Source organism: Macrobrachium nipponense, chromosome 24 (assembly GCF_015104395.2).
Source record: "Macrobrachium nipponense isolate FS-2020 chromosome 24, ASM1510439v2, whole genome shotgun sequence".
Taxonomy (NCBI): Eukaryota; Metazoa; Arthropoda; class Malacostraca; order Decapoda; family Palaemonidae; genus Macrobrachium; species Macrobrachium nipponense.
Genome location: NC_061091.1, coordinates 56,732,429 through 56,757,956, shown reverse-complemented (window position 1 = coordinate 56,757,956; position 25,528 = coordinate 56,732,429). Strand labels below are relative to the sequence as shown.

Sequence of the window (25,528 nt, the reverse complement as noted above, 5' to 3'; positions counted from 1 at the left end):
CTGAATCCCAACTTGGAAGTTCATAGATTATATACTGATAAATTATATGTCGCTGATTACATTCGCGTAGCTTTCAGTCGCTTACGGTTAATGTCCCATAACCTTTGTATAGAAACGGGTAGGTGGAGCCGAACTCCTCCAGAGTTAAGGGTGTGTGCCTGTGATAATAGCTCTATTCAGGACGAGTCACACTCTCTCATCAGTTGTCCTCTGTCAATGCCGTGTAGACATAAATATCCAAACTTAAGTTACGATTCTTTGAATACTTTATTAAATGAAAATAATTATATTACTGATTTGTGTGCATATGTTTATGAAGTTCTTCTTAGTTATAAATAATATGCGTCTTTGTCTTCTGTTTTGTTTTTTTTCTCAAGTAGGTTTTTTTTTTTTTTTTTTCTCTTTTGCAAGCGTTGTGTTTGAGACTTAACAATAATAAGCCAAGGTTTATAGGTGGATATGTTTTTTTCTTTACTTTTTCGTGTATATGATATTATGTGCTGATGTAATGTGTACTTGATGTTTGTATTATTTTTGTCATTATGGGCCTTGTACTTACAGAAAAAAGAAGAGATAGCTATCTACTCTGTATTTTTTTGTATTGTATCTTTTTTGGGACAAGTTTGTACTTATATTTTGTATATCTTGTCAATAAAAATAACTAACTATGCATATGCGCACTAATAGTATCATGTTTAGTATGTATACGGCTCTTCATGACAGACCAACACTATTGACCTGGTTTCTTGGATGTGGTCCAAGACTCTACGGCGCCTTTGGTCTATTTGTTACTAAGCAAAGATATCCGGGTTTGATGGCTGGGTGGAGTGTTCTCCTGCCGGTGGTAATCTTGCGCTTTTGCTGAGAAAAAGTCCATATTTTCTGTGACTATCTTTTTCGTTCAACTGTACTTACAAAGTAATAAATAAATATTGTTTTTTTGTTAAGTTAAAGTATGTAATTTAACAACAAACAAAGTAATATGCATGTTATTGTTAACCTAATAAATGAATCAATCAATAAAACTGAAGAAATATTCTTGAATTTCAGTGCAAACTTTCAACATTATAAGTAAAATTCTCTTAACCAAAGTCAGTACTTTGAAAAACAGCTGATTGGGTAGAAGGGCATTGACCGCATACCCAATTTTTCTTCTTGATAGAACTAAAATAACATTTTCAAGTATTTCGTCTTGTATATAACAATGTATATAACTACTATATATGCAAATGACATTTATAGAAGAAAATGTCCAGTTTTAGGGAAACCCGCCCCCCCACCCATAAACTCTAGGTACGGGCCCGCATAGTACGTAATATCTTAGGATTTGAAGTCATTCGTGACATTTTAAGAATGAAGGGGATTTCATTACTGTATCTCCTTTAGAAAGAACAAGAACCCCGTGTTGACACAAGGCCAGTTTGATCTAACTCCTCTGCTAAACCACTACCTCTCTGTGGTGAATTAACGAAAAGTCATGATTACATTCTTAGGCAGCAATAGTAACTGAACTATTCCAATAGAAAGAGTTCTGATTATAATGTAATGATAGCTATTGCTAATCCAGAACTGCCAGTTAAGAATAAGAATAAAGTATTAAAACATGGAATCATATCGCAGAACGAATCATCTAGAAGAAAGAAACGGGTAAGAAAATATACACACGAACACACTACAAGTCCTCTAACAATTGAATAGTTCATTGACGATATAGATTTGGTACAATTTCTGTCAGGTTGTGGTTTAGTTTCCGCGTGAAACAGTAGGTCTAAGTAGGAGGATTACCATGCGGTTTAAGATAAAAATGTTATAGATCAAAATAAGCATTTAGCTATTTTTGCTAACCTGAAAGTAACGTACTGGTACTTTCTCACTGTAAGCCCATGTAAAGGAAATGGTCTTCTTAATGCAAAGATAACATATCCTCATTTGAGTTCACCGCCCTGAGAGTGCAAGGTCTCAGAGGTATACATACATTTGTAATGACTACTTATTTTGATGCAGAACTTGACAAGGTTAATCTGTTCGCTAGTGTGTCCTCCCTGCCTATTGAAATGTAGCTAATTAAGATTGATCTCATTTACTACTGCATGTACCTTTTAATTCATAAATTATGCATATTGCATAGACATCTTTCATTAGTACTCTAACCTCGTTATTTTAGCATTTAATTTGGCTTGAGTTTTTTTTTTTTAAATGTTAAAAAATTTTACGTGTTTTATTTAAATATGCATTTGATTATTTTTGCCTCATAGCTTAACTAATACCGTACAGATGCAGATAAGTAGCCTGGATACTTGAAACTCTTGGTGAAACTGACATTTTTACTGAACTGTCCTAATTCAGACTCTAAATCAGAAGATACATTATGTAAAAGATTGCAGATTTACCTTGACTTGTGGGAATAGATGTATATCTTATCCTACTCTTGAATGTCATGGCTGGTATTTTGTTTAAAAAAAAATGGAACTCGGGTATTAAAATTATTAGAAATTTTTTATGTCTTTTCTCCACTTCGTAAGATTATATATATTGGTGACATGAACATTAGCGAAATATTTCTAGCCATTTCAATACTTTAAACAAAACCTTTTGTCAATAAAATCTGAATACTGGATCCTATATATTTTTAAATGAGGTTTGTCTTTTTGTGTTACTTTTAATAATTTCCTCTCATTATACATATATTTGTTTATTCATTTTTGGCAGATACGACTCCAAGAGCTATATTGCCATTTTACAGATATTTGTGGAGAAGTTCTTTATTTGTCCGTTCATTTGCAGAGATACGAACCCAAAGGCTTCCTGGCGGAGGTGGCGGGGGAGCGCCGTCGGGAAGCGAAGGTGTCCGTGCCGATGTTCCTGGAGGAGGTAGCATATAGCCGAAACTCTCTACCCCCTCTTGTTGCTGTCGAAGTAAGGCCGAACACCAGTGCATATCCTGTTAGTAGCCGCTAATTCAACTTTGTGCACGGACTTAGAAAATGTTCCGTGGTAGTAGTGGCTCGTATCATGAGTGGCTGTGGGAATGTCTTTAAAATTTGTCTGCTGCAGTTCATGGTAGCTTTTGCATGATTTTTGATCAAGCAAGTATTTAATATGCTTTTTGCATCACTCTCTCTCTCTCTCTCTCTCTCTGGGATTTAGGATTTTTGAGAGAGCAAAATTAATTCTCATTAGGTTTACACGTAAAATGAATAAGTGTCTCTGACACCGATGTGTGAAATGAAAGTACAGCATGTTTGTTTTTCGTGCAAAAGTAAAATTTCTCTTTCTACTGAAACGACCAAAATCATTTTCAATTGACGACGACAGTTCTCCATCTCTCTCTCCAAGGTGAAAATTCACAAAATTCTGGAATAGGATTTTTAGTACAAATACACAGGTTCCCGTAATGATTAATTGAAACTTTTTCGTATATAATAATAAGTTGAATTTTAGATGTCAATTTGAACTAAAGACAATTAGGGTGCAGTTTTAAGTTGTCTTTCAGCTTTTGGTCTGGTGAATGCTGTCTGTTGACTTACATATAATCTGTCTTTAATAGCAAGTGGAGCCGATGTTGTTATTTCAGATAACGGAACGTAATATTTTTTTGTATGACAAAAAGACTTTAGCTTCTTGTTTAAGATTTTGTGATAGTTCAACATAAAAGTTCATTATCTGTCGACTGTTTCTTGCAAAAAATATAATTGTAAGAATTTTATTTTGAATTGTATAATGTTAATATACAAGAACTCATTTTGTGAAATATGGTCAACATGAATGCTCCTCGTAGCGTTTTATGGTGAGATTACCATTGTACTGTATTTTATTTTATTCCATTTTTGTGTGAGGTTTTAACAAATCGGACTTCGCTGTATTCTGGCTGTCTTGAGCGTAGGTTGTTAGCAGCACTTACGTTTACAGCTATTTTAAAACATCAACAAGATGATGATTACCAAAGAGTAATAAATATATAGTTCACGTTTATAAAGTTTTATATGTAGTACCGTGCTAATCAATTGCATAAAATTGAGTTTTGGGTGAAATTCTAGTCGCATTGATTCCATAATCTTACGGTAAAAGTTATGTAATATGTGATAAATTATAATTTTGTAAATTCATACCCCATATCTGCAAGATTAAGAAAATAGGCAACATAAAATTATTAAAAGGATAAGGAGAAATTTCGTAAAATGATTAAGCTTAAAGAGATGACTGAAATATTCAAAATGTTGACGCCGACTGTATAGAACTGGTTTGGCTGTATTTTTCTTTTTATCTTGGAAATCTTGATTAGTATACAGCGCTGTTTTTTCAGTCTAAACCAACATGCCAGGTGGAATAAGTGTTCAAATAATTTTGTACCTTCGCTCTATAATTAGATTTTTATTCAAGCGATAGAATAAAAATTCATGAATTTTATGAATTTGAAGTTTGGAGTTAATGTACAGGAATGACTTGACAGCATGTGCTAAAATACTGAAAATATTATTCTTCATCATTGCTTCTGTCACCATGAAAATAGTAAAGGGACCTCTGTGAAATAAAGCCATTCATATTTTTTCTTTGCTTTATCCAACTCAATTCAATTTATGACCAACCTCCTTTCTCGAAGCTCTCGTCCAAGTAGATCTAGGTTTTCCAACTCTTCTGGATTCCAGTAGGTATTATCATGCAATATGCTTCCAGGGTTTAAAGGATATATCCAAACCATTTTTATCTCCCATCATTGTATCATCTAAATATGGAAATTAAGTAATTTCTTTACGATATAATTTCTTAGTGCCCCGCAATCTTCCGTATGGTATTATTTTTAACTGCCCTGCCATCTAACTTCTAATGTTCTACTTAGAGCTTTATAGTTTCATTGTCATAGAAATTGCACATGGACGTAAGATTTAAATTATCTTTTGATTGATTTTCAAATCTTGTTAAGCCTGCCCATTGTTTCAACTGTCTTTTTCAGTCTTTCACTAAATTCCAACTCAAAGGAAAATGTACTGTAATCTATATTATGGTTTAAAAATATTTTTAATGTAATCCTTTCTTCATAGAATGTTATTTTTCATGCCTTCACACATGCATTTAACTCCCTTGTATCCAGTAGCCTTCTACTACCACTAAATAGAGAATTTTCTAGAATGAGAGTGGAAAGGAAAGAATGAAAGTTTATTTCTTTTTCAAGAAACTGAGAATGATTTCCATCTTGCCTTTTTTGGACAGCGTTTTATTGTAGCAGACAAACTTACATGTGCCTATTCTTTATGGTATCCCAGGTCTCATCCTATTATGTATATTCAACATTTTTCTTGTTACCCCACATTCCAGCACTACTAATGTTCCAGCAGACTGATATACATTCGTGAACGTAAACCAGACATTCATTTTAGCTTCCTCCTCAGATATGGATTTTTTTAACTGCAAATCTATTTGACATTCACTTAATCATTGCATCCCTCATTGTTCCTTCCAGCTTTGTCATTCATATCCCGAGTATTCAATCTTGTATCTCATGCTGGTACTTCATCTACAGCATTTGGCAGCTTGGTATAATACTCCTTCGCACCAATTACATTTAAATTTTTCCAGCAGTAATCTACTGTTCACTGCTTTCCAGTCACCGAGTGCCTTTCTGCATTTGATGCCAAGATTAAGTGTATTCCTATACCAATTCCATTTTTTCCCCATTCATTTGCCTTGTGATTCACTAAAAGCAAAATTGTCTTGCCCATATATGCATATATTGTTTTTATTCATTCACTATCTGCCCTAACTTTCCAATTTTCTTCAGGGTTCCTATCATAAAGTTTCATATTATCAATATATCCTTAGTATGTATAAAGTGGGAGGTTCTTAGCAACCACCCATATGATGAGGACTGGGGCCATTTCTGAATTGTGCTTGCTCATTCAAGTGGGAGAATCCATAGAATCCACTGACTAAATACACCAAGGATAGCCAAGGACTGAGGCCATTCTTGTGTTTTGCCTGTCAATTCAAGTTGTAGCTTCCATAGAATTAATTAGATAAATATGCTGAGGGATTGCTAGTTCCTTGTAGCATGCTGTTAAGTTAGGCCAATGATCCCTGCTCTTATCTATGAGGTTTAACAAAGATCATCTGCCAGGGATGTAGTGTTAAAATTCAGGTGACAAAGGAGTCGGTATCTTAACTCTGTCCATCATCCCACTGCCAGTGATTTCTGGTGCTCCTCCTGAGCGTGGCCACAATTTTTTTTTATCGTGGATCTATCCAAGTGCGATGTAAAACTTGCAAAGCTTACATATATTTGTTGAAGATACAGAATTATTTGTAAGAAATGGCCTTTCATTTTTTCTAATTGTCAAAAAGTTTTTAAGTACTGTACTTTCATTCATTTTTTTGTAATAAAGTTACCACAATCATTCATATTGTCGGGACTGCTCATTTACTGACAAATTTTTAACTGGTGGTTTTGATATTTTTCTGCCTTAATGCGGGATAATATTTCTGTTTACAAAAGGCTAAGGACTACAAAGTAGGCCATATAATAATTTAAAGAAAATATATGTGTTATTTTTATTTTAATATTCTGTATGGCACCTCCATAGAGTGGTAACTCCTTACATGTGTGAGTTGAAAATATACAGTGTTCTCAATTTTACATTATACATATTATACCTCGGAAGTGAGCGGTTTACCTATATGTATTGATTTTGTAATGTGTCTTCAATAGGTTCAAGGAACAGAAGTTGCAGCCTTAATTCACACTGCTTCTCACATCTCTCTGATGTCATCGAATCTAGTACAGGAGCTTGGAGTACGACAAGATGTCATTCCAGATAATTCTATGCCACCTTCCCCACTGTCAGGTAGTATGTTTGCTTTTTTTTTTTTTTTTTTTGTATTTAAAGCCATGTTGCACTAAGCTTTCATACTGAAAAAGTATTTTCATAATACTCTTGTTAAATTGTCTAAATGTAAAATTCATTCATTGGATGTTGTTCATTAGTAAAATTCATTAGTAAAAAATTTTGTAAAAAAACTTACATCGTATTATTGCGTGTGTTTAAGTTTCATTTTTATTTTAAACTTAGGACTGACACCATTATATTTAATTTTTCTATGGTTGCCTTGCATGCTGTTCTTAATTTGCCTTGGATTGTGTACTTCAGGTAGACTTCATAAACTTATTCTTTCTTAATGGGAAATTTTTAGTGGACTAGTAATTGCAGATTTAGATGACTATAGAATTAGTTTTCCAAGCTGTTTTGTCTCAGAATTTATGTTAAACTTGAAAGGTTTTGAGTTTCATACTATACTCATAGTTTTTCCACATTGCATAGTAAAAGAATTCAAGTATTTAACGAATGTACAATTAGATATGTTTAATGAAACAGTAAACAAGAATGGTCAGTGATGAAAATATGTATACTAGTTAGTTTGAAAGAAATTGCATGGGTGAATGTTAAGGCAACTCAGACGTTTTCATATTTAGTAGTTGTCGGGTATCTCATTACAGCCTTCCAATACCCTTAGACACTGATGAAAGGTACGATTCAACTCTTAATTGGCAGGTTAGGTAATTATTTCATAGAGTATTTCGTACAATATTATATACACATCGCTCAAAATATTAAAAGGTATTACTATTTTATTATAAAGGATTAGTTTATCCAGACCTCTAAGCCTAACAAAGGCTCTTCTCGGGCTGGTTATTAAAAGGTATTAAACAAAACTCGTGTACATAGAAATTTGTCATCCAGAATAATCAAAATGTTCATTACGACATCAAATCAGTTTTTTCATAAATGAAACATCCATACCCATAAATGTATAGGGAAGGAACAGTTTTTGTTATTTATATAGATTTGTACTATATGTATTTATTAATATATATTTATAAATATTTGATTTTATTTTCAGGTTCTGGTTCATCCTGGTTAGTGGAAGGAAAACTTCGATATGTAGAATTATCGTTTAATGGCTCAAAACACGTCACTCAGTTGTACATAGGTAAGACCTAGAAATATTTCAGCCAGTCAAATGTAAGGATTTTTTTTTTTACATAAAGTCAGGAATAGTAGTGTAGTCCTGCAAAGTCAGGAATAGTAGTGTAGTCCTGCAATGTAGACTGCAAATTGAGATCCTCATTCACTCTGTTGCTTATATTGCAAACATTTCCTTAAGTATCTTCTTGCAAGAAATGTTTTTCTATTTCTATTTTCTTTATTATTAAACTATGTTTTCTTTCATTACAATGTATTAGCCCTTTTTACACTTAACATTTCTTCATTCATTGCTTGCTGTAACAGCATTGTCTTTTTCTTATGGAGCAAATAGTTCCAGTGCGAGATCATTAGCATTAGCTCAAACTGCCATAAATCAATCAATCATGCTTGAGTTTGTTACTCATCATGCTGTCCTCACTAAAGTTGTTTTGAGATGCCACGATTTTGAACTGTCAGTACTGTACTGGAGGACTTTTATTCCCTGAGCTGTTGGGCCCCAAGCTTTGTCATCAATAGTAGTTTTGACATTAAAGGCCTCTATGTTAGTTATTTCAAGATTTGGATTCTTAATTGCATATGCAATAATAGCATATTTTCACCATACTTTTTTCTTTTGTAATCATCTTTCCATTTTATAGGCTTGTCACTGCAACATAATTATTTACTTTTCTTTAAAAAAAAAACTAATGAGATGGCTTTGTCTGTCTGTCTGCACTTTTTCTGTCTGCCCTCAGATCTTAAAACTACTGAGGTTTAGAGGCCTGTAAATTGATGTGTTGATCATCCACCCTCCAATCATCAAACACCAAATTGCAGCCCTCTAGCCTCAGTAGTTTTTATTTTATTTAAGGTTAACGTTAACCATGGATCGTGCATCTGGGTTTCATCCACTATTTATTATCCACTGCACAGAAACTCGATGACACCAAAAACTGAAACAAATTTGAAGTTTTTATTTATTTATTTATTTTTTTGGAAGATGATGATCTCGTAGGTAGCCTTAAGTTTTAGTGTAGGTTGAGCAGTGGCAGCTTTCTTTTTGCTTTTCCCCTGGATTTGGGCTGAGGAACTGTTTCCCTTCTCATCAGCTCCTTAAACATATATGTAGCTTGTCTCTGCTTGTTTGGGTATTTTCTGTTGCTGTCATTCTCATTCCTTTGATTTTGCCTCAGAGAGAGGTCCAGACTATTTGTGCTGCATGTATGGTTAATCAACTGGAATTGTGGTCAGATAGCCAACGCTGTTTTTCAATATGGATTTCTCTATCGAGACAATGATGATGCAGATTGAGAGATTAATACTGCACACAAAAAAAATTATTTGAAAGTCTTTTTGCAGAATATTTCAGTTTTGCTGTTTCAAGATAACAAATAAACTGTTTTACCAAGTTTAAAGACATTTTGAGACTGTTTGGAGTGCTATGCAGGACTGTTTTCCATCCTTGTGAAATAGCCATTGCATGGCCTTATTAAAAAATAATCAACAAGGATGAGACATCTCTAATAGGGTCCATTAATTTTTATGGGTGTTTTCAGGACTAAGGGTCATTTGAATTAAGTTTGCTATAGCCAAGTAATAGACATGAACTTCAAATGCATTGTATTGATAGATTGACTTGGCAACACTTTATTTGCTATCTTGTTTGAATTTAGTTTGCATTGATCATCCTCAGTACTTTGCATACTTGAAATTGGATATTATTTGTTCTTTACACTATTTTTGCTTAGCTTACTTGAGGCAACTTCAATCCCCTTTTTCTGGGTTCCATTGTTGTGCTGTCCACCTTGTGCAGTTTTGATAGGCCTAGGGTTTTCCTTGTGTATGGTATGTCAGTGTCCTTGGTCATTATATTTAGTAATTACTAACATTTCATTCTTGTACATTATGGATGGTGGTGATGGTCCTCCTACCATCTGGAGTACAAGCACTATTCTGATGTAGTGTAACAGTTTGGTTGGTAGAAAATTCAAGTTTGTCAAGTATTCTTTCTACACCTTATAATGACGAGATAATCATGGTCTAACCAACTGCAATAAATTTCTGTCATTTTACTTAATTATCTTTACACTTTGACCATTGCAATTGTTTTGGAAAGTTGTCATTTCCCAGCATGCTAGGGTTTTGAACACATTCATTCAAGTTGCCAAAGACATTGTGCCTCAATTTTCTAACCAAGGGTGGATGATGTTGATGTATGGAAATTAGGCTGTAAAGCCAGAAACTGGGGCCCTTTCCACCATTCATTGCTTAAGACAGTGGAAAAATGACAAATTTCAAATAAATTTGTATTTTCATATCTAACAAACCTTCGGTCTTATTGAAAGGATAAGTTCTCTGGCATCAGCCAAATAGATTATTATTATTAATAGGGCTTAGTTTCTCTAGACCAAATAGAGGAGGAGGAAGTTATGTGACCTGCTCTACCCAAAATACACATTATCAATTCAGTTTCCTTCTCATCCAATAAAAAATGAGGGGTGGCTTGAGGTGGGCCATGTATGTTAAGACTGAAGGTTTTTTAATTATGAAAAATAAAAATGAATTTAATTTGGGATATGAACAAATAACAAACTTTAAATTTGTCATTTTTTCATATATGTAACCAACCTTGGTCTTAATGTAAGGATGACTTACTCTTGGAGGGAGGACAAGAAATTATTAGAACAGACTGGAGGTTGGGACCACCTGTACTCACTTCCTGACCATTGGTAGGATATACGATGGAGTTTAAGCCTCTGATCTGTTGACCATAGGTTACTGAACAGCCAGACATCTGGGCTAGACTATGAAGTACACATCTCTGTGTATTGTGCCTTGATGACGATGGTAAAGAACTGTTGAAGACCACAAAACTTTACATTAGCCACCAGTGGGTTTGTTGCCATTTCCCCTCTCCCCTTGTAAGAGAGAGGAATGGGACATGTTTACTTTGTTCCTACAGAATACAAAATCTTTACAAACAATAAAACTTTATAGAAAGGAAGCTTGCTCACCTGTATCAAACTGGTTCTAGCATATGATAGAATTATGTATCTCACCTTCATATATTTACATCATAGGTAAGGTACTAACTGTCCACCACAACTTGAGCTCCCACCACCAGACCCAAGGAAAAGTGTCCTTGGTGTCGGCAAAGTCCTGCACATAAAAGGATGTGAAAGTTGTTTGGTGAAGCCATGTACCAGCCTTCAAAATCCTGTGAACTGACAAGTTTTTCTTTAAAGCAATAGTAGGGCTTTAGGACTCTTAACATCATGTGCTCTTGCATGCACTATATCGGCATCTGAATATGAAATAGAGGAGTGAGCTTGTGTAATCACTTCAAATAACCAAAAGGAGATTGTATTCTTGGACCACTTCCTTCATGTTCTGGCCTGTGCTAACAAAAAAAAATGTTTGTGTAGCAGGTCTGAGAGGCTGTCCTTTTTATTAGATAGTTATGCAGTGCCCTGATGGAGCATAACAACAATTCGTCTGGGTCATCACTAACAACATCCCAGAGAGAGGGGATCATGGAAGACTCAAATCTGTCATCATGAAAAGAGGGATTTTAAGTCTTTGCTACGAATTCTGGGACAAATTTGAAGGCTATGAAACTCCAACCCCTTGTATGTATAACATTAAAATGAGAGTCCATGTAGTTTGCCGACCCTCTTTGAAGAAGCCAAGGCGAGTAAGAAAATCTTAAGGGTTAAATTCCTGTCTGTTGACCCTTGCGAGGGTTCATATGGAGGGCGAGTAAGATGCTGAGCACCATGGTCCCCAATTTGGAGGTTTCAGGACTGCTTAAAACTCTTGGGAAGCATAAAAACTTCCCATAATGATAATGAAGAGAGATCCACATCTTTTAAATGAAGAACTAGTCCTAGAGCAGCTCTGTAACTCCTTGATGGCTGGAATTGAGAGTAGTTTCTCCCAACAGAGAAAGATGAGGAAGTCCACTAGTAACTTGTTAAATAGAAGTTCTGACTGGAGAGAAACTCTGTTGAAAACACCAATCACGTTTGATAGTCTCCAGCTGTGAAGAGATAAACAACTTACCGATTTGGTGAAGCCTCTGTGTATGTGCAGTTGGCAAAGAAGGTAGTGCCATGGAGGAATCTCTCTTGAAGCTTCGGTCAACAAGGTTAGATGATCGGAAAACTAATCTGCATGTGGCAAAATGAAGCCATTATTGTCAGCTTGAGGTTCGGGGAGATCATCAATCTGTTGTTGACTTGATGGATTAGGCAAAGGGGGAAAGGCGTATGCTTCCTGGTTGTCCCAGGGGTGTTGAAGGCATCTTCTGCCACGGCCCTGGGTCTGGAATGACTGAACAAAAAATCTAGTTTTCTGTTGAACCTTGATGCAAAAAGGTCTACCATGGGCCTTCCCAACAGATGGAATAGCCTTTCTGCTACCTCCTGGTGAAGTGACCTTTCTGTCCCCAGTACCTGACCCTGACAGCTCTGCTTGTCTCCCAAAATGTTCCTCTTTCCTGGGATGTATCTGGCTTAGAGGTCAATGAATGGGAGATCACCCACTGATGTAACTGTACACTCAGCTAGTTAAGATGACTGGACACTAGCCCATTTGTTGAATAAACTACCACTGTAGTGATGTTGGACATGAGGATCATGGAGTATACCCTGTCACCCTTTCTTGGAATTCCTGTAGTGCTAGGAAGACTGCCTTCAGCACCAGGATGTTAAAATGAAGCCCTTTCTCTTGGACATCCAGTCTCGATGTTAGTAGATCTCCCAAGTGCGCTCCCCAATCTTCATACGAGGCAACCAAGAATAGATGTTTTTCTGGAGGGGGGTGAGGTGAGTGAATGGGACACTCCAGTGGTCAGTTCTTGTTGTCTAGCCACCATGCTAAGTCTTGCCTTACCTTTTTAAATTGAGGAACCAGAAGCATGGGGGAATCCCTAGAAGGGGACCAAAATGCCTTCAGTCTCCACTGAAGAGAGCAAAGGTGAAGACAACCATGACAAACCAGCTTTTTTAGGGATGACAAGTAACCTAGGACGATCTGCCACTGACGCACTGGATACTCCGGTTTCGACAGGAAGGACTGGGCTATGCTTCTGAACTTGGCTATTCACCGATCTGAAAGAAAAGCCTTTGCCACTATTGTGTCTATGATCATCCCCAAGTAAAATTATCCTCTGACTGGGTAAAAAATTCTACTTGTCCAGATTGATCATGATGCCTAAGCTGTAACAGAATTGGAGTAGATGATCTTTGTCTTAGATCAGCTTTACCCAAGAACTTATAGGACTATCTAGTCGTTGAGGTATCTCAAGATGTGAATTCCATGAGAATATGCCCAAGTTGAGACTAGGGTCAACACTCTCTGTGAACACCTGTTGGGTGTTGATAGGCTGAAGCTAAGAACATTCAATTGGTACTCTCAAAGGCTGAAGCTAAGAAACTTCCTGGATAAATTGGTGAATTGGAATCTGGAAGTAAGCATCCTTCAGGTTTATCGTCAGCATGAAGTCATCCTTCCTGACGGATGCAAGGGCTGTGTGGAGTTTGCATTTTGAATCATCTCTTCCTGATGAAAAGATTGGGAGTTAACAGGTCTATTATTGGTCTCCAATTGCCATGGGAACCAGAAAGATGCAACTATAGAAACCTGAAGAAGGGTCTTGAATGATCTCCACAGGCCCTTCATCATCTCATTTTCTTCATTTCCTCTTGGAGAGCTAGAAGCTTTGGTGATCCTGGAGCATACATTGATTGGTGAAGGGGAGGCTCGGAGGAGGGAGACAACTTGCAGTGCCTTAGATATCCCACCTGTAGAACACCTACTATGCAGGTTACTGCTGCAAAGCTGCCCAAACACCTACTACCCAGGCCTCTGCTGTGAAGCTGCCCGATGGCTCGCCAAGCAACCCCCACTGAGGGCAGTGAGTGGGTAAGGACGCCCACTCTATTTCCTACCTCCTCTAGCTCTGCCTCTTCCTCCTCTTTCAGGCCTGGAAGAGTCTGGCTGAAAGAGATCTCTCTGAGTGGTCTTGTTATTTTGAAGTGGTGAAGGTTGACGACCTCCGATATGTACCGACACACTTGAGGTCTCTTAGGTGACTTGTAAGAACTAGATCAAGGTCTTTGTTTGGAAGTGACAGCACAAGAAATGCCAAACAAGTTTGCGACACCTGGATGTACGAGACTATTATCGTTCTCTGTTCTATGCCTGTCAATTGCATTCAAGCTGATCCTTAAAGAAGATCCTTAAAGAAGAGTGATGCAGAGGTAAGATAACCCCATAACGTAAGGCTAGAATGGAATCTGTAGTGATGAATTTCAAAATTTTAGAAGAGCGTATTTTCATTTTAGTAGCAAATTGGCCCACACATTGGCTGTTAAGTGAGCCATGTAAGAAATCTTCCACCAGAGTGCAATAACCTAAAGAATGTGGTACTCTCTTCATTGTTGCCCATTGAAAAGGAAGAGATCTGAGCCACTGTTGTTGCTCATAAATCAAGCCATGATGGGGGTCTGGAAAACTGATGAAGTGTAGAGTCCAAAGCACCTCTTAGTCAATAAAGGATGGCCCTTTTCTTTGATTTGGTCTAATGTAATGCCTGCGCATAAACAAGCCAGGTCTAGGTTAACTTGTTTAGGCTGTAAGGAAACCTTGGAGGTTGCACAAGTGTCTTATGCCGAGGCAATGACAAAGGAAAGTAGCTTGAAAGATCTACTGGAATGCAGTGAATTATCCCTCCAAGAGATCCTTCATGACCAGTAAGGGTCATGATTTTTTTATTCTATTGCCCTCTCCTTCCTCCTTTTCTCTTTGCTTGCTTTGGTTTTGCTCCCCTTATCCTCTACCTCTCCTCATTACTTTCAGGGTACACGGACGGGATGCCGAATGCATTTTTGTCGAAGGACAAGAAGCAGAAGCCAGGAAGCCGAACGGACAGAATGCCGAACAGACATAATGACGAACAGACATAATGCCGTCAGACATTAAGTCGAATGGACAAAATGCCAAATATTGCTAAGATTACGAAAGATAAATATAAGCAAAAATAACAATAGTTAGGACTTTTTTCTTCAGTGAAGTTTGACTTTTCACTAATTTGATAATTACTATTTAACTGCTTGTTTAATTAACAATTACCTAGTTTACTAATACTGCTTTGTAGTTATATATTTTTTTTCTATATTAAAATTTGACTATAGAATTTATTTTTTGCGAGTTCAACCATGGAATTCACTAAGACTGGACATGGTGGCCGAAAATTGCTTCATAATAGATATTCATACGTTGTCGATAAAACTGTTAAAGAAACTACTTACTGGAGATGTAAGCGATGAAAAGTGTGCAATGGTAGAATTAGAACGATCAGTGATACCGAACATGGACAAGCTTCAGATCATTCACATCCTCCCGACGGTGCTCATAATACCATTTTAAAAGCTTTGGATAAAATGAAGACTACAGCAGAACAAACAGAAGAGGTAACAAACCGTGTAATAAATAATGTCTTGGAAGAACTGCCGCTCAGCATTGCTGGTTCTATACCTAAAAGAGAAACAAACAATTCCTTGAAGGCTGGCATCAGGCTTTTAAAAAGAGAATTAATGAAACCCATCCAACACTCACCAAATTACTAAAGGTTATCAGAAATGAACAAGCATGTAATGAAATTCTAATTGAGCAGGCTTCTGCAGGGATTGATATATCACGACCTAACAAGAAATACGATGCCATTAACGATAGAATAAAATCCATATTTTGTTCTTATGATAAGGACGAAGGATTAGCGTTTCTACGATCTCTAGCTCACAATTTTTAAATATTTTACTTTTAAAAACATTGTCGAAATAAAATAATTATCAAGCATTTTACTTTTATTTTGCTCCTTTTGTCTTTTATATGTGTTCTGAAATTTTCAAAACAAACAAAGAAAAAGCCCTCTTATCGATTTTCTAAAGTCTGAAAAAAATAAACTATTATTGTTTTTGTTCTTATAGACAAATTTGAATAAAGAAAAAAAATATGTAACTACAAAGCAGTATTAGTAAACTAGGTAATTGTTAATTAAACAAGCAGTTAAATAGTAATTATCGAATTGGTGAAAAGTTATCTTTATCTCTCAGAAAATGTTATCATCCTATCATTATTTTTGCCTATATTTATCTTTCGTAATCTTAGCAATATTCGGCATTTTGTCCGTTCGACTTAATGTCTGTTCGGCTTTCTGTCCGTTCGGCTTCCTGGCTTCTGCTTCTTGTCCTTCGACAAAAATGCATTCGGCATTCCGTCCGTGCACGACTTTCAGGTTGCATCAGCTCTCTGTCCTTGGTCTTTCCTCTGATGTTTTTGCCCCCTCCTTTTTTTTTTTTTTTTTTTTTTTTTTTTTGCTCCTGTCTTCTTAGCTTGTATGATGGTCTTACTTTTTCTTCTTCATGAAGAAGAATGGGAGAGTCGATACAACATCCTCCTTTGAAGAGTAAGAGCAGTTAACACAACTGAAGAAGAGAGGAGAGCGAAAGTCTTATGTTTTTTCTCTTCTTTTCTCTCTATTCTTCTGGTCCATATCAACTCTTTTTATCTCATCACTGTGTCAAAGTTGACAAGAGTTAAGCAAGATTCACTCCTTTCCTCCTCATTACTGGTCATGTTGGCTTCTTCCTCCTCTTTACTGGTCATCGTGAAGACTTCCTCCTATAACATTTTGTTATTGAGTGTCTTTTCTCTCTGCCTCTCAACAAACTCTTCCCTTTATCTTATTGTTATGTCCAACTTTCTATATTGTTTTTTTATAGCAGTGGTTTATACTCTGGGATCCTTCTGGTACTTTCTCTTCTTATCTAGTCTGGTGGTGTTCCTCTCTCTCGAATGACATGAAGGTGGGACTTTAGTTCCTTTTCTGTCTGGAAATGGTGCCACATACTCCTCACCTGACTTTGGTTGCATCTCTCTCTCTGCATCTGACATTGGCACTTTCTTCTTGTCTAGTGGTTGTGGTGCTCACACTTTTTTTTTTCTCTTTGTGGCAGTGGTGGCATTTACTTCTTGTTTCCTCTTATGGTGACAGTGGTACAATCCCCACCTCTCTCTCTCTCAACTACCACTGCAAGAGGAACGAGAGTGGCTCTCCTCTTCAGGTAATGGTGGTGCTTGCTCTCTTCTCAGGGAGTGATAGGTATATGCACTCGCCCATTCTCATGGGGCAGTGGTACTCTCACAACTCTTCTGGAAATGGAAACTTTTGCTGTTTCTATGTTCTCTTGTGGTGAACCCACTGGCAGTAATTTTAGTTTTCCGTCCTGCTTTCATGTTGACCAGCTTGTGCTCCAGTGGTCACTTTTCTGTCTTACCCCTTATAATCCTTTGGTCAGCACTTTCTCTAACTTCCTCTTCTACACTTCTGGAATGGATATTTTGTTTTCTTCCAACCAGCTCTTTTTATTCTCCATCCATTTTGTATGGTATCATCAATTGGTTTCTTTATTTCATCTTAATTGTATATCTTTATAGCTTTGATTGCTCTCCGGGCAAAACATTGCAAATCTGTTTTGTCCTTCTCATATTTTTTTCTTCTTATAGTTCATTTTAAAGGCTTTCATAATTCAGGTGATACTAAGGTGCTTGAAATGATCTCTCCATTCCTTTAAACTATAGGTTTCTTTTAGATGTTGAGTTTCTCAGTTTTATCCTTTGTTATAATCATTAATCACAATATATTTTTGCTGATGTGGTTACTTCAGTTGTCTGCTGAGATTATCTTCTTTGTTTCTGGTACAGGAAAAATATAGTATACACCATCAAGACAAATTTTAAAGACTAAAGTAAATATAGTATATAAATGTATGTTAAACAGCCTGTATTGTTGCCTATTATTATTCATTGCTTTGTTCCTCAACAGCTCGAGACTTGCCAGCTGATTTAGTTCTTGGCGTTGATTTCTTGAAGAAGGCCCAGATAAGAGTCAACTTTCCAGAAAATAACATCACCCTCAATAATGGAACTCAAGAAACTAAGGTTTTTTTTCTCAGCAATAAGGAGATGAATCAGCACAATCAACGTCGTGCCTCCAACAATGCAACAAACATTGTTAATAAAACAAGAGCTTATTCATCTAATTATTGACTGAATTGAGTACCTGCCATAATCACCACTGAGTGCCTTTTGACATTCCAATGGCCAAATTAGCAGGATCACTCTCTACATAATAACCCCTATTACAACTGCCATAATAGGAATTTTTACCCATAGCTTTCTAAGTAAAAAGTAAAATTAGTATCAATAATGTTAAAACATTTTATCAAAATGAATTTTTCTATACTTAAATAAATTTCTCTTATTCTTAGAATATGTATATTTTTATTCAATTTAAGAAAAGTACTTCAAAACAAAATGTAGAAAATAAACCATAACTTGAACATTTAAGTGTAAGCACCTGTGATATTTTTGTAAAGTAATTGTAAATGTATGTAAATAATATATATACATGTGTGTATTTTAAGTGTTACAATTTATCTTTAGCTTGCCATTTTCATAGCATAAGAGATTGGTTTTTAGCTGTAAATAAAATTACTGTTGGGAAGCACTGGATTTTTTCCCTAATGTTCTTTTTTCTTGTAATTATAAAATGAAAAACATTCATAATTTGGTAACAAGAAAGAAGCTTACTACAGTACACTGAAAAAAAAACACAAGTGTACATTACTCAGATAAGATACTCCTGTCCAAAAGGAGCTGGGATGATTTACACAACCTGTTGAGTGGCCATCATATAAATCTTAAGGAAAAGAATTTCCAAGGGCTTTAGACATCCCACACCCACACAGAGGCATGGATGATCTGTCTACACCAGACTGCAGCCCTCATTGTACAGGCAACTGACATTCTTACAAAAAGCAAGTGACAAACTCACACCACCAACTTCATGCGCTCTCAAATGAGATATTTACAGGTTGCACTATGAGTGAGAAAGCCTGTGCTGGCATAACACCAGAATGATATGGGAGACAAGACACATTCAAAGGTGGTCTATACATCCTCTGAATGACTTTCCTTCCAGATTTTACTGGTAATAATAATAATTAGGATTAGTTTTTCTCAGAGGTCTGGAAAAACTAATCATTATTATTATTGTTAGAAGTGGATGGGTTCTAAGTTTTGGCTACATATTCAGGGACACAAAAGAATGATAGCTCTGAACGTTTAGAGCTAAGACGAGAAATACTGAAATTTGTATCACTTTTTACCAAGGCCAATGCCAAAAGAAAAAATCTTCACCTGCCCAGAACTGATGACATTGGCTCGTTAGGGGTCACAGTGCACAGTACTACACGTCCTCCCATGCTGGAAGGTGAAGTTTGGTAGGAAGCAAGACTTCAAAATTCATCAGCATAAACAATTCCACTGAAGTGGAGAGATCCCATCCTTTCAGTTTAAACACTTGTGACAAGGCTGAATGATATAGCCTTTCACTGCACAGACCAGAAGGGACCTGTCTTTAAGAAAGGCAATGAAGTGTGCTATCAACTGAAAAGAGGCTCCGATTAAATGTACCCCTTTCTAAGATACCAATTTTAGAAAATGCCCCAATTTCCTTCATAGAATTTGGTAGCACTAAGGATATCCTGACATTCTGTGCACCTCAGCAAAAAAAACTCTCGGAGGGTATGCTGGATAGTTTCATCCATGCAGATGAAGAGAGTCGACTGATAGACAGGACTTTAGAACGTGAGGTTGTTGAAGTGTGGACCACAGGCGTAGCTCCCTTGAAGTCTATTGAAAGCCATAGTTGATCTGCAAACCATTCTGCTGGCTGCCACAAAAAAGCCATCAGGGTCACTGGTAAGGGTGGAGCAATAAGGACTTGAATCTTAAGACTACGATGGAAATGATACACGTCCAGTTAACCGGGGACTGCCTGTATATGTGAAGAAGAGAACAGGGGAATTCCTTCCAGATGTTAGTTTGTTAATCACCATCCAAGATCTTCCCTTACTGGTTCAATGGAAAAAGAGTGGGCTGTTCGGTGGTGCAATGCCTACCAATGTTCAGAGTACTGGAAGGGGTGTTAGTCTTAAGGCACCAGTAATTATGCAACATGCTTGATTGAGTTTGGCATCAACTTTATGGGAATGACATGACCTTTCCCAGACTGGTGAGCAGTATTCGGCAGTGGAGTAGTGGATTGCCAGAGTTGTTTGACTTGGGGTTTGAGGATTTATTCCCCAATTTGAATTGGCAAGTTTGCCAAGGAAGTTACTCCTGGTAGCTACCTTCTTAACTTTCCTTACATACTCCGTAAAAGATAGTATTCGGTCTAATGTAACGCCTAAATAGACCGGGAAGCTATCATTCTTCAGTTTATCATTCCAAGAGATGTTCAACTCCCTTTTTGACTGGTAGTTTTTAAGATGTAAAGCACATACAGTAATACTTTGGGTTACGAACCGATTAGTATACGAATTTTTTAACTTACGAAGTGACGCCCTCATTCTGGAATACGAATTTTACTTGGAATACGAATGCACGAATTTCCATCACGGGAGGCTGCCTGCTTTGTTTACATCGGACATCGGATGAGCGTGGGATCTGCGAACCCATTTTTTTCGGCCAAAACTTAACGCCTGCTTTGTTTACATCGGACATCAGATAAGCGTGGGATCTGCGAACGCATTTTTTTCGGCCAAAACTTAATGAGGGTCACGTGACTTCCTCCCACGCATCCCTTGACCATTTTTAAACCATAACTCTTTCACTATCTTGCTGGCGGTTTATTGAACGCATCTGTCCGTGATACGCTCTCAAATTTGCTTAGTGATTTGCGCACGTGTTGTGTTTCCGTGATAGTGCTTATACATTACTATTACCCAAATACTAAAGACAATGGCTCCCAAGATGACGAAGACAAGCAGCAAGAAGGAAAGCATAAGAAAGAAGATGATTACAGTCGTAATGAAGAAGGAAATTATCCAAATGCATGATAAAGGCGAGCGCGTGAAAGACATTGCAGCATTCTTCAAGCGGTCACAATCAACGATCTGCACTATTTTGAAGAAAAAGGAAGAAATTAAAGCCAGTAAAGCATCAAAAGGTGTCACAGTATTGACGAAACAACGGCCTTATATTCTCGACGATGTTGAAATTTTCTCATGGTTTGGATAAACGAGAAGCAGCTGGCAGGAGATTCCGTAAGTGAGAGCATCATTTGCGAAAAGGCTCGTAAGAGTGCAACAAATTTGTTTATCGATAATGGGTTGGGTCATTTCTATAAAATTTTAAAGAACAGGCAAAAGCAAGCCTCCATAGAAAAATATTTTTTCAAAATTGTGAAAGACGACACAGTGTCGCGTAAGCGTAAAATTAGTGATTGTGGTGAACGGTGCTCTCTAGAGAAAGAACCAGAAAGTCTTCCAGAAGTGTTCACGGAGGGAGATTTCCCCTCCCCCCCCCCCAAAGCCCTAACCCTCTCCTCCTCACCCTTCCCCTTCTCCCGCACTCGCCAAAGGTAAAGTTCAGGTTTTACTGTGCATGCATATTAAATCTAGTGTTTATATTTAATTTCATTCTTCAATTTTATAATTTTATGCAATTCCTACACGAATTTTCAACCTTAGTGAATAAAAATAAATGGAAAAGTATGGTCATTCATGGTTGGGTGGAACCCATTATTTGCTTTTTATAACATTCTTATGGGAAAATCCATTTAGGTTACGAATTTTTTAGGTTACGAAGCAGGTTCTGGAACGGATTAAATGCGTAACCCAAGGTATTACTGTACCTGACTTTGTTATAGTGTAAGGACTCTGTTCTCATAACCAGGCTCTGGCAACTGAGCTTGACTCCCACCACATTCCAAGATCCAGGAATGTACCTGGCCAAGAGTTCCACAGTGTGTGCTACTGCCCATTCATGCAACTGCATTGTCAAACTGTGCAGCTGAACTGGAACACTGTACCCCCAAGGGTAAGGAGGTATTTGTGGGAGGACCGATAGGTAGGTATTGAAAATACACACCCCTCAAATCCACCGAAAGCATGAAGTCACCCTCTAATGGAGTCGAGAACCAAATGAGCTGTTAACATCCAAGATCAAGTCTGGTGATTGAACCAATCCAGAGTGCCTCAGTGGTGTGGTCGGTATGGTGTTGGCATGCCACCTCAGTGGCCGCGAGTTCAATTTGCGGGCATTTCATCGAGGTGTGAGAGATGTGTATTTCTGGTGATAGAAGTTCACTCTTGACATGGTTCGGAAGTCACATAAAACCGTTGGTCCTGTTGCTAAATAACCACTGGTTCCATGCAACGTAAAAGCACCATACAAACGAACCAATTCAGTGGGAAGAGAGGTAGAAGACTTCCACAACACCTTTCCAGAGCATCACATTCACCTCCTCCTACAGGGAGAAATCCTTCTGTGACACGGGAAAGAAGAATTGGAACCATACTGGATTGAAGATGAGTAAAAAAGACCCCAAAGGGTAGTCTTACCTTGCCTGATGGGTATATGCTACCCAGGCCTCCATCCCATATTGCTGCTAAGTTGGCACAATTGCTCGACTGGCACCCACCCCTATCAGCAGCAAGCTGGGAGAAATGCCGCCCCCACCGTCCTCCATTCCTCTTCTTTTCCCCTCCCTGAAATGGGAGGAGAGGTGCAGCTGCATGCATTACACCCAAAGTAAAAGCAGGCTGGATACCTCTAAGAGGGGGCAAGGAAGACTGGTATTTTCTCCGACTGAAGAGGAAGGGCCAGCCTAACCCATGGGTCGGCCCACAGTGGACACACAAAGATCTGGAGGTCTTAGCCACGGCCTGGTGAACAAATTCTTCATTCTGAAGTTTGTCCACTGCAGCCTTCCTCTCCCTTGAGAAGGATCTCAGATCTGGTCTGTTCCAGAGTGTCACAGCAGAACTTGGGACCAACAAACCTAGAAGTCTGAGACAGCACAGCAACACAGGTTTGCTGTCTGATGGAGGAGGTTGATAATAGCCCTTCCTCAAAACAGTAAGTCTCTTGAAGGCAGCATTTTCCTCGAGTGTATGAGAGCCTGAAGAAGATGTGGTCTTGGCCAGTGGCAGGATTCAAAAATTCAATCTATGAGACTGACTCAAATACTGCCATCACAGTCAATTCCAGTGCCATTGCTTCTACTAGTGAGAGGGAGACTCCCTCTGGTTAGAGATGTTCTGGTGACAGACCGGGACACAGATAGGTCACATTCGGGTCAACCTGCTTTGTCAGCAATAGGTTTTCTGAGAGAATATGACCTTTCCTCTGGCAAGCCAGACAGAGGAAGTGCCTTGCATGAACAGCTGGACATGGGAGAATTTTCTAGCCTGGAACAAAGATAATTCACCAGGACAAAAACCTCAAAACCTCATCCGCAAGCCTAGACCATGATGGGTCAATTGAAACTCAAGAGTTCCTGCAGGGTCCCCAGAAAGACACTGTGGTGAAGCACAGTGCAAGAAAAACCAAAAGTCATCGAGGTCATTAAAATGGTAAATCTTTCTAATAATCTCCACAAAAAGCCTCTGCAACTCTGGGTTGTTTGTGTTTAGAGACAAGACCCTCAGGTCCCTGTGGCAATCTCTCAATCATTCAGGTGTACGTTCTGTCCGGTCTGAGGATTGCACCAGGATTGTAGGCCTCCATGTACACAGGCTGGGATGGGGGCAAGCACAGTCCCGGTTTTAAGCCCAGAACCTGTTGTCCGGCTCCCGGAAAAAAACTCGCAAGGAGCAGGAGGAAAGGACAAGTGAGGAATCTCAAGCACACTTGCCCAGGCTGTTGAAAACCAAAGCCCTGGCAGGTTAGCAAGGCTGTTGGCAATTGTCAACCTGTGGTGATGAAGTCAGCATGGGTCAGGGAGAGTGGTCCCACTTACTTGAATGTGATGATCTAGTCTTCTTTGAAGCCGAGGCTTCTACAAGAGTAGAAGACTGAGCAAGGGGACGGGGACCTTTTCTTAACTTGCCTAAGTGACTGGGCTGGGCCACTGTCCTGGGACCCCTGGGCTGCTCTCAAGGATGGGGGGGTAGGGGAGCACCTGTACATTCCCTGCTCTCCTTCTCTCACTGGGCTGTGCTGGCAGCTGGGATTGGGTCCATAAACCAGAGACCCTTGCTGACCCTGATAGATGAGCTACAGGGGCCTGTGCTGGTGCAGGGCTGATAACAGTGGTCCTGAGGCCTGGCACACAGGTAGTGCGCTTGGAAACAGGAGCGGTTGTATTTGCTGTAGCGATAGTGAGACTGGTGATGGTTCTGATAGCAAGAGACCCATCAACCCCTTCTGCTCTGCATAAAGAGGGTTGGCCACTGGAAGGTCTATGAAACTTTTACAGAAGGCAAGGCAACCTCCTTCCTCTACTTGCTAGCTTTGGAAGAAGGGGAGGAGCCAACAGCACTCTATGATGAAAACTACTTCCTTCTTGCCGAGAGCAGCCTTTGACAACAGTATGTAGAGGAGGATATCACGCAGAGATAACATATATGGCAACACCTAGGAAAACATCACTGATGCTGTACGAGGGGTTACTCAGGAAGTAGGAGCAGTCCCACAGCTAGTGGATACTGTGACCGCTAGTCGTCGCATTTATGGTCAAAGCAGATGCATGTCCCTCGTAGCCTATGAGTGTCCAAAATTCAGACACTTGGCTCTGCTACGAGGCCTACAGAGGGCCATAACTCCCTTGGCCTTCACAACACCTGAAACAAAAGTTGGTTAGGTTGTTTCGATTACACTCGTGTTGTCATGGTATGACATGCAGTGAGTGAGAGTCAACCTCAATAAGGGGCGAGAAACTGGATGCATGGCTTGTCCTTCCCAGGACAGCACCAAAACCCTGCAATTTCCTCTCCAAACAGAGCTAAGGTGATTGAAAGGTTTGTATATATATATATATATAAATTTAACAAATCATACAAAAATATTTCAAACAAAAAACATTACGAAGCAAATGGCAGCAGGCAGAGAAGCGCAGAGATGTCTTCACACAGTGGCAGCTGTAAGCAAAGTTGAGTACAGACTAACGAGTGGACAGCCCAACCCAACTACTGTCTGTAGTTAACAACCATGTCTTAAAGTTAAACAGAGCTTGTATTCACAAGCTAAATCCTATCAAAGAACGAAGGTTTGTATTATCGTAGGAACAAATATAGTCTCTACCAGACAATGCCTCCGTATTCACAGCAGAGTTGTGTGCAACTGAATCCAACAAAATCAGAAATAATTGAAGAATCATCATTCAATAATTTTGTGATTTTTAGATACTTTAGAAGCGCTATAAAAGCTACTTAGTTACTGACATAAAATAATATTGTGCAACTAATTATTACTCCATACGTTATAAAATATGATGAGAAAGTAAGAAAAAAAATTCTGGATCCCTGCCCATATAGGGATTAAAGGAAATAAAGAGGTAGTTAAAACACCCTATATGACAAGATCAAATATAAATATCCCTATTAATGATTATATAACATATAAAAATATTATAAATGGTAAAATATAATCCTAAAAGTAAATAAATTAAAACAAAGCCTAGTGTTGGAAAATGGAGTTCATCATAACAGAGATACATA

The 25,528-nt window shown here is 38.2% G+C and overlaps 1 protein-coding gene across 5 annotated transcripts in view; it reads left to right on the top strand.

The window, feature by feature from the left end:
* Window positions 1–18,517, top strand: part of LOC135205655 (uncharacterized) — a 142,420-nt gene extending 123,903 nt beyond the window's left edge. For 3 of the 5 annotated variants that reach the window (XM_064236488.1, XM_064236493.1, XM_064236492.1), the window contains 4 exons: window positions 2,785–2,943; window positions 6,701–6,839; window positions 7,891–7,980; window positions 17,845–18,517. In XM_064236488.1, the coding sequence (XP_064092558.1) occupies window positions 2,785–2,943; window positions 6,701–6,839; window positions 7,891–7,980; window positions 17,845–18,068 (612 nt within the window). In that variant the 3' untranslated portion in view covers window positions 18,069–18,517. The remainder of the gene's footprint in view (window positions 1–2,784; window positions 2,944–6,700; window positions 6,840–7,890; window positions 7,981–17,844) is intronic. The other 2 variants (XM_064236490.1, XM_064236489.1) reach the window with 2 other exon arrangements.
* Window positions 18,518–25,528: the final 7,011 nt, after the last annotated feature.